General features: G+C 30.9%; 2 protein-coding genes across 3 annotated transcripts in view; both read left to right on the plus strand.

Annotated features, from left to right (window-relative positions):
* Positions 1-225: 225 nt before the first annotated feature.
* On the plus strand, positions 226-9599 carry LOC108748334 (peroxidasin-like protein). Of its 2 annotated transcripts, XM_018486416.1 has the most exons (8): positions 226-412; positions 3428-4199; positions 4785-5212; positions 6143-6390; positions 8450-8699; positions 8956-9074; positions 9190-9349; positions 9518-9599. In XM_018486416.1, exons 1-8 carry the CDS (start codon positions 336-338, stop codon positions 9597-9599), a joined length of 2136 nt encoding a protein of 711 aa, XP_018341918.1. In that variant the 5' UTR covers positions 226-335. The 2 variants fall into 2 exon arrangements, with proteins under 2 accessions (XP_018341918.1, XP_018341919.1); XM_018486417.1 differs by lacking the exons at positions 9190-9349; positions 9518-9599 and having other exon boundaries at positions 8450-8716; positions 8956-9028.
* Positions 9600-14738: 5139 nt separating this feature from the next.
* The window catches only part of LOC108748402 (heat shock 70 kDa protein cognate 5), a 4279-nt gene continuing 3541 nt past the window's right edge, over positions 14739-15476 (plus strand). Inside the window, exon 1 of the mRNA XM_018486554.1 lies at positions 14739-14991. Coding sequence (XP_018342056.1) covers positions 14899-14991 — 93 coding nt within the window. The 5' untranslated portion in view covers positions 14739-14898. The remainder of the gene's footprint in view (positions 14992-15476) is intronic.

Raw genomic sequence — 15476 nt, forward strand, 5'->3', positions numbered from 1 at the left:
AACCTTGGTCCCGTTCATAATACTAATCCAGCAGTCACTATTGCTGCAGCGATGCACTTTTACCAGTTGTATACGTGTTATACTTCGATGCACCGTACACCACTGATGCACGTGCATTGCTGCGATCCTGGTTAAACCCCACTCCAGAATAGATCGAACGGGATAGACTAGAGTTTTACTTTCGTTCGAAGCATCATTCTCAGTTCAGGTTTACCGCTGCGCGTACTCGCGCACATCGCTTTCGCGCGTGTGGAACCATTCGAAGCAAATGAATGCCATCGCGTATTAAGGATACTTAATCCTTCCTGGAGTGATCCCTACGTTAAGAGGATATCATGCGCTTTATCCTCAAAAAGATGTTGATCTCTACTAAAAACATCGCTACCAGTAGCTCGTTCATCTTCGTATTGCGGTGAGTACTTTTTCACATTATTTTTTAATATAAATATGACAAACAATTTTGTGCTATTTGTTTATAATTTGATAATATACAAATTTAATAATACGTAGGTATTATTAATTGCGAATATTTTTTAATGTTTGTAAAAAATTCTTTGCATGCGTGTATTGAAATATAAATAGCGAAATTAATTACAAATTCATAACTTAAACAATTTATTTTTACATTATTAAATATTAAATACTAAATAATGAATGTATGATTAATAAAAATAGATAATTTTTACAAAGAAATATATTTTAGAAATATTTAATTAATTTAGTTTTTTTTTTTAATAAATATGCGAGCGATTAAGAATTAATGTAAGAAATGATTTAAAATTAAATAGGTATGATAAATGTAAAATTTAATCGGTAGTATTCAAATTTAATCAAGAATTCGTTTATGAATTACTTTGTTTGATCGTGACAATTCATCATTGTTAAAGGAAGGGAGAAAAAGAAAGAAACAAGGAAGAGCGAACTTTTTCTGTGATATGTAAAATATGAGAGCGCATGTAAACAATACACAGAAACAATACTTATGTAATTGAATCTTTTTCTCAGTATAAATTCTATAAGAATTACTCGTTTCAAAATCGGGGAGGGAGGGTTGATTAAGCGTGAGTTGTTACATATCGGATAATTAGCTCATACGTTCTAACCCAACGATCGTAAACAGTGAAACGGCAGCGTTATGAAACTTTGCGAATGCGAACGTGTTGAAGTCTTGGCACAACGATTTATACTTATAGTTAGCACGTTTCTCTCAGCTCGTTACTTCATCAAAGGTTAACGATTATATCGTGCGGACTTATTCAGATCTACACGACTTCAAATCGACTTGCGTGGGCGATATGAAACTAATTGTTTTGTAATTATTATAATTTATTGCATAAATAAAGCAATATCTCATATATATACTGTATAAATAGAGATTTATATCGCTTATGTTTATTCTGTATGTGACATCTTCTAAATTATTCTAAAAGAATAACGTCTTCTAGAATTAAGTACAATTTCTAATTAATTATTTGATAATAATATATTAAGTATTTTAAAATAATTATATGTGTTAGTAAAAATTATCAATATCAATCATGATTTTTCAATTCTAAGTAAGTATGAGAATATATATATGTATTGAAAAAAAAATTTCCTAAGTCTCTAAGTAATATTTTCTTGAATAATATTAAGTAAATTTCCTTATTGCAAATAAATATTTACTAAACGTAAACATATATTATTTGATATATTGATTTAAATATTACTTTTTTAAAAATAAATTTATTTGCAGTAAAGAAATATTTTACGCTTAGTATCATTCAAGAAAATATTTGATTTAGAAATTTGTTTTCAAAGAGAATTACGCAGTCTTTACAACAATACAGTTGGAGTAAATATTTTAACAAATATTAAAAATAATATTTCTGAGGCAAACTAGGTTCTAAAGACATTGAAAATTAATCTTTGAGCTCAACTTAGACCTAGTTTGCATCATGGACTTGATACGGGTACTAATTAGTAACTTTCTATTGAATTATCTTAATTTCAGCAATACGTATATATGATATTGATGAATATTTAATTAAATATCTTGATGCATATTATATCAATTTAGTACATCATTCTTTAAATACATTATGGATTTAAAGAAAGATAATTTTATAGAAAGTTATTAATTAATATATGCATATCAAATGCTCAGTGTAAAAGGGACCATAAAAAAGATAACAATATTCCTTTTCATTTAATTCTATAAGAATTTCTAAGTTTTGTTAAAAAATTGAAAACTACGACGTTCTATTCAGAAATGATATATTTAATAATCTCTATGTGCTTGGACATTACAGAAAGATGCATCACGCAAATAATGCTTTAATACAATGTAATTGTATGTAATTTACTTTGTCGATTCTATCGGTTCTTCAAGTCAACATAGATCTTCCTTGCTTTCGCAAAGTGCATGCTCGTGTTTCAACAACATCGAAGTTCCGGGTCAATAAGGATTAACAGTTTAAACATAATTGATCGAGAGTGATCGATCTGCGTGTCAAGGAGATTGTTTCCATCGATTCACGCAAACGCTAATCATGGGAATAAAGAACATTACGCAAAACGATCGTAAAAGAACCAGGAAGGATTTCTTAAATGTCAGCCTCATTCGACCTCCTTTTAAGGTCTGTCTGACCATATGCTGTGCCATAAAGGCATAAAAAAATGACACAGTCCCAGTTGAGAAACTAGCACGAGATAGATGCCGGTGTTGATGAATGAATTTGTTACGGTAAACGCGCGCAATGAACAATGCTTCTAATGTAACGGGGTGAAATGCCATCGCGTCGACAAGGTCTCCAGAGTTCATTGTGATGAATTACACGATAAATTACGAAACGTGTTTCTAATCTCTATAATATCACGTATATCAGTTCCTCTGTCACATAGAGTAAATTACGTGGAATCTCGCTTGCTCTTAAATCTTGTTATACATTAGCATAGATCACATAAGTTCATGTATGTATACATAACTTTAATGAGATCTTATCAAAATATTTAATGTAATTAAAGCGCACAAACAGCGATTACAATAGTCTGAGTCAATAAAGATCAGCATACTATGGCCTTCAAAGCATGAGTTTCGTAACAGATAATATAACAAACGTGTGTCTGTCAATACATCTCAGTTTATTTGCAATACGGATGTGCAAATATATGGTCGTCCGCAATGTCCAATCCCCATAATTGCGCTTTCAATGATTGATTGTATCTCATCATCGCTAAGTTAGATAATAATACAACCATCGAATTTGCATAACGATTATTGGGTAATAACGGTGCTGTATGTTGTACCGTGCAGAATGTAAGTGCATTCACACAAGAATTCATCTCTATTCGAAGGCGTTATGACTGTTTGCCGCGATGGCACTTAGCGGCACTAAGCTATGCATGGATAAGTGGGTGTTTTCTATCTTTAGATTACGATCCGCAGATTCCTTGCTCTAATGACACTCGTTGGAGCTACGACCTTGCCACCCAGGATGCTGCACGATCTGGATAAGCGCACGAATCTCTCTATGGAGAGATACAGTCAGGCGGAACGAGCAATCATGAATTCCCGGACGCAACTCAATCGAGGCTCGCCGTCTTGGTACCTTGGTGCATCCCACGAGATGACTGAGGGCGCACAAAATCTCTCGAGAAAGGCTTTGCGAATCGAAACAATGGCAGTGATGCTCGTAGAAGCACTCAACATGTCGTCGAAACAGGCATCCTTAATCTTGCCGACGGTAGCCGCCGTCCTTTGCCCAGACTCACCCAACTTCCTACGACTAGTATCCGAATGCAAGAAATCAGATGTACATTACAGGACACATACGGGTCGATGCAATAATCCGTTGCATCCAACTTGGGGTGCAGCGCTGGAGGCTTACGTGAGATTCTTGCCGCCGGAGTATGAAGATGGTGTCTCCTTGCCTCGTACAAATTTGCCGAGTGCGAGAGAAGTCTCTTCGCAGGTACATGCCGGCGGATTGGACCTTAAACATCCTTATTTAATGGCGCTTACTGCGCTTTTCAGTCAATTTCTTGCTCACGATTTGGCGCATACGCCTAGGATGGAATTACCAGACCGCACCAGACTCAAGTGTTGCGACGTTGATTATGAAAATTTTCATCCGGAGTGCTTCCCGATCCGCGCGGAGCAGCCAATCGGATGTATGGAATATTCGAGATCAGCACCGCATCCAGGGAATTCGTTACAGGTAATTTATATGAATAAAATCTTATATAATGTTCGAGAAATCTCTTAGAAATATGTCTATGATTTCTTCATATTATTATGCAAGAACTGCGGTCTAGGCAATGCCTTTTAAGATGCACATGAGGATTATATTGTCATTAGTATAAATTTGAAAGTTAATAATACCTTACGTATAGAGAAGAGAGAGAGAGAGAGAGAGAGAGAGAGAGAGAGAGAGAGAGAGAGAGAGAAGAGTATACTAAGAATATAATATAAAAATAAAAAAACCTAGTTATTCATGAAACTCGAATGTATAAATTAATCATTTTCATCGTAAAAGTAATAAACGATTCATAACAATTTCATATTTTTGCTGCAAATCGATTTTAAAGCATTCTATATGTTAAACACAAAATGCATTTTTTTTAAGTAAAAAATTCTGAAAAAATGATATAATCTGTGTGAAATGAATCGTTTTCCAGTATAATTATAATAGAATTTTAATTCCTTCCAAATTTCTAGAGTTCCTGTTAAAGTTTTAAATAATTTTTTGGCGACTAAGTTACAAAAAGATTCATATATATACGTTAGATATCGTTTAATACAGGGTTGCAAGTTGGGTCCGCGACAACAAATCAATCAAGTATCTTCCTATTTGGATCTGTCACCCCTTTACGGTAGTTTCGAAGAAACAGCTAAAACTTTACGATCGGGCGAAGACGGTTTGCTAAATACGCAGAGAAAAAACTTGCCGATGGCTTCGGCAAAATACGAGAGCTGTAGAAGTGCAAACAAGGCATTTCCGTGTTTCTTTAGCGGCGATTCCAGAGTAAACGAGAATCCAGGTCTCACTTTGATGCACGTGTTATTCTTACGAGAGCACAACCTAGTGGCTATGGAATTGAAACGTTTAAATCCTCATTGGAATGACGAAAAACTATATCAAGAAGCAAGAAAGATTGTTATCGCCGAACTGCAACATATAACTTATAACGAGTTTCTGCCTGTTATTCTCGGAGAACATGCTCTCGACAAGTAAGTAATATTTCCTGTATTATATCTAACTTGTAAAAAATACAAACGTAATAAGTTAATGAAAATTTTTTTCAACGGAATCATATATATATATATATATATATAAACGTCTTAAGTAATGTGTTAAAATGCTAATATGACTCTGTGATTTATGATTATCTTAAAAGATAATCTTAAATATAAGAACCAATTATGAATACTGGCCTTTGAACGTTTGGAAAAACAAAGTTCTACGTTTGGAAAAGATATTCTATATTAACCAGTATGCGATATTTACAATAATCTGCAACAATTTCGTAGAAGATTTTATCGTTTCTAATCGCTAATACATCGCTATTTCATTAAACGGACATTCTGATGGCTCCATTTAGTCTAACATAGCTTCTTATACGATGGATTACAAGAACTAATCGCAACAGTTGATATACGCGATGGAAGATAATCAGATGATGTTATACAAAAAGCGTGACTTTATTTCTAACGTGTATTAAATTATATATTAAGCGCGTGTATTAAATCATATTTTACATAATAGCATGTCGGAATCTTATAACAGATTATCTTTTTTATTCTTTGCAATTTCTTTGCAATTTATTCTTTGCATATAGCGCGATGTCATATAAACTATAAATGATAATTTTTTAACATTAACACAGAATACAGTACCTTTTCTGAATCGATTTATGCAATGCTCGTGCTTATAATTCACATTTGATTAAGCGTTTTACTGACAAATTGTGTATCTCTCTGAACTTTATTATATTCTTTCTCTCATTCGGGTATTCTTTTTAAATGACTCCGAATTGTACAATACGTCGTACAAGAGACGTGACGCAACGAAATTACATCATCCGCCCCCGTACTTTCCAAGACGCAACTCACATCCATACACGGTACTGCGTACGTTATCTCTTTGTTACGTATGCGAAGATACTCCTTGCGCTTGACACAGCGGGGCTACTTCCGCGGCTACGATATTCGCGCGGATGCAACTCTTTCGAACTCAGCGGCATCGGCTGGACTCTTCTTCGTTGCCGCGCTGACCCCGAAAACTCTGGACTTGGTCGACTCACGATCAGCGCTCAAGTCTGGCGAAAGGACCTTATTGTCGGCCTTCTATGCGCCGCAGGAATTGTATGAGGCTGGCGCGATCGATCGACTGATCGTTGGAGCTACAGGTCAGTTGGAATTACATATTCGGAACACTAACGTGACTTGATATTTTTGTAAAACGCAAGGAAAATTTATTGCTGTACAAATATAGTTATATATACAAGTATGTACATATAACTATACACATATGTACAAGTATGAAAGATAATAAGTGGATTTTGAAAGATAAAGGAGCATAAAAGCCAAGGATGACAATGCAGTAATATATTATTTTAATTTACATATATATCGATAAACGTTTCTATAATAAGTGGAGAAAATGTTTACGTACGTTTTAATCGAAAATTCGTAAAGAAGTGTTTTGGAAGAATTTCATAGCACATTTTTAGAAAGTGATTGAATTGATCTCACATATATGATTTTATTAATTTTGTTTAAATACGGACATAATACTTGCATTTTTATTCCTGAATGTTAGAATACGATATTTGTAATAGAAAGATTCATATAGCATTTCTCAAATTACGAAATTACTCATTGTCATATTGTTGTCATAATATGCAATTATTTAATATCTAGGATTTCATCCGTCATATTATGGTTCATAAATTGAAATTGTATCTGGCATTCACTTTGTGTTCTTTAAACGTGAACTCTTTTACTTTTACAACATCGTAAGTGTCAAGTGACTGAATGTCACTCAAATTGCGCTTCAAGGAGATTACACAATACTGGCAATCAAGTCAGTTGTTCTTCTCCCTAAGATGGAAATCAATGCAATACCTGTCACGTTCTTCACGGAGCGTTAAAAAGATAAGGGAAGTCATCTTAAGTGAAGGGAAATACACCCGTTTAATGCAAATAAATCTTCTATCATATTATAATACGTTCTAGTCACGAGGCGATACACTAATTGCATTACAATTTATAACGATAAGAATACTGTTGTGTCGAGTAAATTGCTTAACTATAATTACTATTGTCATACATCGCGTGCATGTACACTTCTTTGATTTTCATAAAATTGACTTGACTTTTTATGAAATATTCTTACCTTTCACTTTTTCTTGAAACGCAATGATGTTATATAATAACATTTTAATAAAAATTGTAAAAAAAATTGTGTGTGAGTGTGTATATGACAAAAAAAATCTTTCGCACAACAATTTATTTCTTCTTTGAGACCAAACGTTGCTATAGAATTAGATTGCTAAAAAAAGTCTCATCGTACACACATACACCCACACATCAGTAATTCATCTTAAATCATAGTCTATCATTATCTAATATAAAAGTTAATTATCCAAGAAAAAATTGTGCGAATTTCAACGTAATCTTATAAAAGTTCACGAAATACATACTTCTTTGTGTGAACAATAGCACGCAAACTTTTTAATTACATTGCGGAAAAGAATGTAACATTAGTGAAAGTTAGAGTTACGATGACGTCTTTTTACGAAATTTTATGAGATATCGTGATTTAAAAAACGCAACGTTGATATCAAATTTATTAAAAATTTAGTATCAGAAAATTGTTATTAATTAAATGACTTTTTGATATTTTAAAACAAAATAACAGCAAAAATCAAATTTCATGAAACATATACTACTTAATTTGCATTAACTATTATACGGAAGTAATATGAAGTATAAGAAAGAAAAGAAAAAAGTTTCATTTACTCCTTCAAATTTTATATTTTACTATGTTGTGTTTTGTAGAACAAACCTACTTTTTATAATTTAGGATTTAATTTTTAAAAATGAAAATATGTACTAACGTATAATTTTCTCAAAAACATTATACAAATGTTACGTATGTAAATAAATTTTGTAAATTGTGACGTCCATGAAGACAAATAATTTGGAGAATGTTTATAATTCCGAGTTAAAAAATTAATTAATTCTATCTTCCCAATAGATACCTACTACTGGGAAGATAGAATTAATTAATCTTTTCTCTCTCTTTGACCCTTTTTTTAACTGTTAAAAGTTTGAAAAAAATCAAAATCTTTCCTATACTACTAAATCTTTCGACATTTATTGCCACGATTTATATTGACACATTGTCCATGAGAAATTGGTTTTAATAACGATCTAGGATGCAAGATTTAATTTCCGCGACAGCGGGACATTCTAGGAAGCCTCTGCCTCCGGGTTTAAACGAAATACTCTTGGACCGATACTTCCACGACGGGAAGACCAACGATGTGGCCGTAGATTACGCTGCACAGATTATACAACAGGGAAGAGATCATGGCTTGCCACCTTACGTTAGATGGCGAAGCTTCTGTGATTTGCCGAATCTCACTGACTTTCAGGATCTGACAGGCACCGTGGCCAAAGATACTATCGAGAGACTTCGAGCAGTCTACAAGTAAGATGAAATATAGGGTGAGATATAATAATAAAGATAACCATGTCTGAATTCGCATTTTCTTTGTCATATTAAAATCAGCATCTGCATTTTTCTTTCTTGTTCTTTCCATTTTTCTCTTTTTCTCTCAGGATTTAAAATAAATTATTGTCTTAGATTTTACAATAATTGTTAATTTCAACTCAAAAGATCTTGAAGATGTTTTAAAAATTTTATTATTCTGATGATATGTATTTGTGTACTGTTTAATTTATAGAAATGTAGGAGATATAGATTTGGTAACTGGAGCACTTTCAGAAGCACCAATATTTGATTCTGTACTTGGACCAACGTTCCTTTGTTTATTAGGGCGAACGTTCCGAAATATTCGTTTAGGTAAATATATATGATTTTTATATTCTTTATTACGTATTCTGCAGAAAATAAGTTTGTCTGAATATATAATCAACTTGAAATAAGATATTTAAAATTCTATTAATTTTTAATACAGGTGACAGGTATTGGTACGAAAATGGAAATACTCCTGGTTCATTTACGATAAAGCAGTTGGAGGAAATACGAAAAAGTACAATGGCACAAATTTTATGTCGCAATGGGGATAGATTACAGTGGATGCAACCGAGAGCTTTTATTCTAAAAGATCCATTCCTGTAATTATATAATTTTTTAACGTAAATTAATTGAAAATAGATTTATAGACTAATTATGGCACGAAAACAATATTATTATTATTATTAGTAACGCGTCGATATTATTATTAATTATAAAAATAATGCGTCAATTTTAAATAATAAAATATTTTAATTTAATATTTTCAGAAATAATATGACAAATTGTACGATTCATACAAAAGGAGCCATGGATTTTACAGCTTGGAAAGAAAAGACAGATACAATTTAATCTAAATTTCATATTCGATTGTCGAATGTTAATATTACTCATATTAAATAATATATTGTTCCTGATTACATTAGAGATCGTAAATTTGAAATTAGCAATACTCTAAAGTTTAATTATTATTCTTATATCAATTTGTGGATATTCTGGTATTACTCAAAAATAATTGATTAGAAATTTGCATTCTTAATTGGATTTCAGATTTGATTCTTTAAGTAAAATTTTACTTATAAATGAATATTGGTAGCAATTAGGAAAAAAAAATTCGTAACATTATCGATTCTATTGAAAAAAATTTAATTGAGATGCTAAAGCGTCGAGTATCAATACCTCATGTAACGAAAGAGAACTGTTCATAATGATCTCCATCTCATTTCTAATACACATATTATTTGTTAATACATGTTTTGTTATAATATGTACTGCTCGTTATAATTTTATTATAAATATTATTATTACAATTTTGATTTATCTAAACTGTAAGTAAATGTTTTTGGATGCTCGAATACTCGAATTATGAATATTTAATATAAAAAAATTTTCTAAAGAAACTTGTAATTTGGAATTGAGTACGCTATATACTAGGGACTAGGGCATAATATATTCTATTTTAATTAGTAATAACGATGATGATGGAGTAATATATTAAAAAATGTATAAAATTCATATGCAAGTAGTTCGATCGATCGAATCAAACACATCTTTGTAATATATGAATATATGATGCTGTATTCGAATGGGTTTAGTCTCAGGATTTTAATTTATTTTAACTTTGATGTGTATTGCTTTAATACACATGTGTTATTGCTCTAAATAAAATAATTTAACAGTATAATGTAAAAGTGTCTTACTTTTGCAAAAAAAAAGCATGCTATATACATTAATTAATCATATCAATTTTACATTGAAAAAAGAAATATTTTAATTGTTATTAAATATATTTTTATACATGTTTTTATATACTTTTATACATATTTTTTAATATTAAAATACAAAAATAAATGTTTTAATTTATCTTATATTTGCGAATTAAAAAAATTAACATTGTACTGTTGTTTATATACAGGATGACTATTAGGGTTATATCGAAAGTAAACTATTATATTTTTTTCTTTTCCGTTTACAATATTTATATTCAATAATAAGGAGGCTTATCTAGAAAGTTTAATGTGACCTAATCTGTTTTACCTTATCCATTTTGAGGCAATGGATGTATAGAATACTATGTTCTTGTCTGTATGTTATTAAATTTATGCATACATGCAAATATCTATGCATTTATATATTATACTAACAAAATTACCACACATCCATTGCTTCAATAAAAACATTAATTCATCACTCACCGACCCGATGCGCAACAGCGGAGTTGTATCTGCAACGTCGCTACGATGATTCTGTAACAAAAAAATGTAGCCGAATCCAAATTAAAATAGGATAGAAGAAAGAATCAATATTTAAAAAAGTATTTACAAAACGCAAAGTTCTCTTAAAAATAATAATATAATTTTTGTAAACATCAAATTTTTTAATTTTTTATTTTTCAACTAAATATTTATAAAAATAATCATACATTTTCTAAAAAAGATTTTGAAAATACGTTTCTATAAAATTTCAAAATAATTTTAAAGTAATCCTTTTTTCTAATCATTTTTAAATAATTGTAAAAATAAAACGATTGAAAGTATACGTTATAGATGCGCTATAGATTTTCAGCACTGGCAGAATATTGGAACGTATCTATAGTCAGATCTTATATTCGAGATTGTCTTAAGTACAGTCTTAAGAAGTCACGAACCAATTAGAGTCATATTAGCGTCTTAAGACATTACTTAAGACAGTCTTGAAATAAGAACGGACTATGAAGTCCTACGAGCGATAAAAGGCAGGCAGTAGAAACGAATTGTTATTTACATAAGAGTACTGATTAAAAATATAATCAAGAGTTATACGCAAGCAAAAGAAAAATTTTATGTTAAATAAAAATAATTAATTATCGTCCGTAATAGCTTCTCCGTCGTTGGATTTTTACACAAAGAGAAAACCATTTTACTCAAGTATCTAAAAATTTACTTAGATATATCATTTAAATAGATTCGAAAATTTTTAGATAGTTGAAAAAAGACCGTTTTTTTCGTGTATATTTTCCGGGTACTGAGCCCTTTCATCACGTCAAAGTTGTGAGAGGGAAGGTATTATCTGAAAAATGTAATATATTATTACTGTGCAATTATCGGTTAACTTTTAGAAGTAAAAACCACAAACACGCCAATTCACCACCATTGCGAAATAAATTCAGAGCAGATGATAGAAAGGCTGAATCTCTTATTACGGTGTTTATACGATATGATGAGAATCAATGGAATGAGCTAGAGATTAATAATAAGAGAAATACTTGTACTTCTTTTATTATCGACAAATAATTCCAAAATTACATTCAATTTTTTATACGGGTCATATCACGAATAATGCATAAAAATAAAAAATTAATTAGATTATTATAATTATACAAACTATATTAATTGGGAAAGTAAGAATCATATAAATTGCGTTATTTGCATGAGAGTATTTATTAACGTTGCTTTTTTATGATTCATATGATATCTTTCAAAGTATAATCGAGAGTTATTACTCAAGCGAGAGAAAAATTTTACGTTAAACAAAAATAATTGTCATCCGTAATTATCGCAAAATGGTAATAAATTCTGGTTTTCATTGCGTTTTGATTCCAAATGAATGAACTGTACAAAAAATTTGTTCGATGATACATTGTCATCCTCGATTTATTTATAATAATTAATTGTGCAAGTTAGTAATCGTATACTGTGAGTATTCATAAAGTATAATGTTTCGTATTATATTTAGTCTTCTTTGCGATAACGTTTAAAAAAGAAATGAAAAGAAAAGCGGCACGCGGCACAGCTACCTGTCTGTACGAACCTCGATAAGAGAATGATTGACTACTGAGTGGTAATTTCGCATTAACGCACCCCGTGCTGTCCACCCACCTGCCCTTTCACGTCCAAACAATCCTCAAAGTCGCGCGCCATTTCTCTTATTGTAAAAATATTAACGTATATTACAAAATAAGTAAAATAATCTATTTGTTACATTTATAAAATAGTGATTTGCAATTCTATATGATTCTATGATTCTATGATTCTATGTCTATGATTCTGTTACGTACGTATTTTATTTCAAACAAATATAAATAATGCGAGATGCTATAATATATTATCGTCGTCGTCTCGATATACTTACAATGAGAGCAAAAAGTATTCGTACAAATAAATTTTCTATAAAAAAAAAGTCTCATTTTTGTAAAAAAATAAGTATTAATTAGCATTAATTTTATACAATGAATACATTCTATCCTTACATTAATAAATAAGCTTCGTATATATTCTTGATTTTAGAAGCTAAATATTTCAACTGTACGAATACTTTTAGAGCAAACAATATTTTTAATTTTCGCTCATTTTTCAGATGACATATTTTCTATAATTAATACACATCTTTTTGATATATATAATTTTAAGAAATATACAGTCTATTTTATTCTTTATGAATAAATTGTTAATTACACAACAAGAAATAATCGTCAATTAAACGTCGAAACGTCGTCAAATTAGTGTTGAAATCATCGTATCGATATTGATTCAACATCAATTCGATGACTCACTGGAAAGTATTTACCAATACTTACTTTTTAAAAATAAAGTTTTTTTAAAAAATATTTTCTCTGTATGAATTCTTTTTGCACTCAATATATGTATTGTTAAATCTCAATTTTGCTTCTTCATTCCAAATTAATTTTATTTATCATAGAATACTCTAAATTCAACGTAAAGAGTGTATTAGTCTTATTTAATCAAAAAGTATTAATCCAAATTATTGTATCAATATTACTTAGTGTCAAAATTTTGCGTTTTGAGAGAAATGACATTATTATTTTAAACAAATAAACCGAAAAAATCCATTTTGAATTTTAACCATTTAAACATTTAACCATTTAACCACTTAAACATTTGCATTGCGGTAATTTTTAAATCGAGACAGCTCGAGAAACTAAAATGAATATTTGCCAAATAAACACAAGTAAAAATGGCCATTATAAAGAATTTAGAAATATACGCATTTTATTGTATCTCAAAAGAGAATGCGTTAATAAAATGCATTAATTAAAGCGAGAAGAAACTTGTAGAAAATCAATTTTTTAAGGCAAAAGATAAAACCAAATTCATTATATTACATTTTGTAAGCAAATATAATTAAAAACACAAAAATAAATAAATAATGACATAACACTTAATTCAAATAACCGCGGTAACATGGCGGCACATGATGTCACGTTCTCATTAGCTGTTAGAAATATATACGCAAGAACATCATTTTATCCTTGTTATTCACCGAATGTTGAATAAGAATGAAAGATACTGGGAGTTGATAGAGTCGAGTTTTGGAACGCATCTCTGAATTTTTTCTATCATGCTCCAACTCTAATCAGGAAAACGATCGTTAAAACGGAGGAGAAAAAAAAATTGTTCAACATAATCCTAATTAATGGTTATCTTGTACCAATAAATATAAATAAAAATTATTAAAGAGATTCCATCCTATCCTATGTTAGCTCATTTTCTCATTTTCTTATTTGTGACAATTCTATTATTCGATTGCATCATATATTTATATATTACATTAGATTGAACATTGACTTGTTTTGAAACCCGGAAATCCATACTTATATATACTGATAAAGAGTTCCGGCTTTAGTTCTCTTAATTTCCCGATTTAATTCTTAGGCGCTTGCAGCGATACACAAAATAATTTGCATAATTTACATCATTTTGCCAGAGATAGTTATGTCATTTTTAATTTTGGATAATGCATTTGACGTCAATCGACGTATGATTTCGGTCCGATTCACACGTTTAAATTATTTTATCCTTGTTGTTTGTCAAATGTTAAACGAAGACAAATGATGCTCATTGCAGCATGAATCGGACCATGGCCTTCCTAACCGTTCGGTAGAACATTCGGGAAGTTCCGCTATTTAGGAGTGGTAGGATGACGGTGGACGTTTGCCATTGGTGTATTCTATTGGAGCCGCAGTAAAATGCAAACGATGATTCGTGAATACGCTGATATCCATTGTCCGGTCGTTGGAATGGATGCGCCATGAGATGCGCGCGTGGTGTACGTATATTACGGGTTTTTTCAGGAGTTGCATCATTACACGTGAGGCTGGACACGCGGCGTTTCCGACTGAGTTTTGCCGAAATTCTATCGAAAAAAGGCCAAAATGTTGACCGCCGCTAGATTATTTAACCGCAGCTGCACCGGCGTTACCTGCGACTTGGCAAGAAAACAACAATTCAGCACGATCTTGAAAAATGTGAGTACCGATAGCGATATTACGATCTTGTGGTTTTTCCTAGCTTGCATGATTGCACTATTTGCATGTCGTCTAATGAGAGATGAAACTTAATTGGCAATGCTATTTTGTTATCCTACGCTAATGATCTGAAATTACTTTGCAATCGTGCATCGCGACAAATTTCTATCGCACATTAATTTTATGACGCCGATTTTAAAGCGAGCACGTGAGTGGATTTCTATCTCACGTTTAGCAAATGCTTTTTTAAGTCTTACTGTCGACGATATATTCAACTTTCTATGTGTTTTGCGTGTTATTGCTAGAACTTAAAATTAACTAAAACTGATTTTGTAGGTTAATTTAGAAAAGTTCAACCATTATAGATTTTTTATGTAATAAGATTCTCATTATATTAAAAATATATATTTCTGCGAAGAATATATATTTTATTAGTTTCTTATTTATCTTAAATATATATAATTTATATTAATAAAAAAATTATA

Source organism: Trachymyrmex septentrionalis, unplaced genomic scaffold, assembly GCF_001594115.1.
Source record: "Trachymyrmex septentrionalis isolate Tsep2-gDNA-1 unplaced genomic scaffold, Tsep1.0 scaffold22, whole genome shotgun sequence".
Classification (NCBI taxonomy): domain Eukaryota; kingdom Metazoa; phylum Arthropoda; class Insecta; order Hymenoptera; family Formicidae; genus Trachymyrmex; species Trachymyrmex septentrionalis.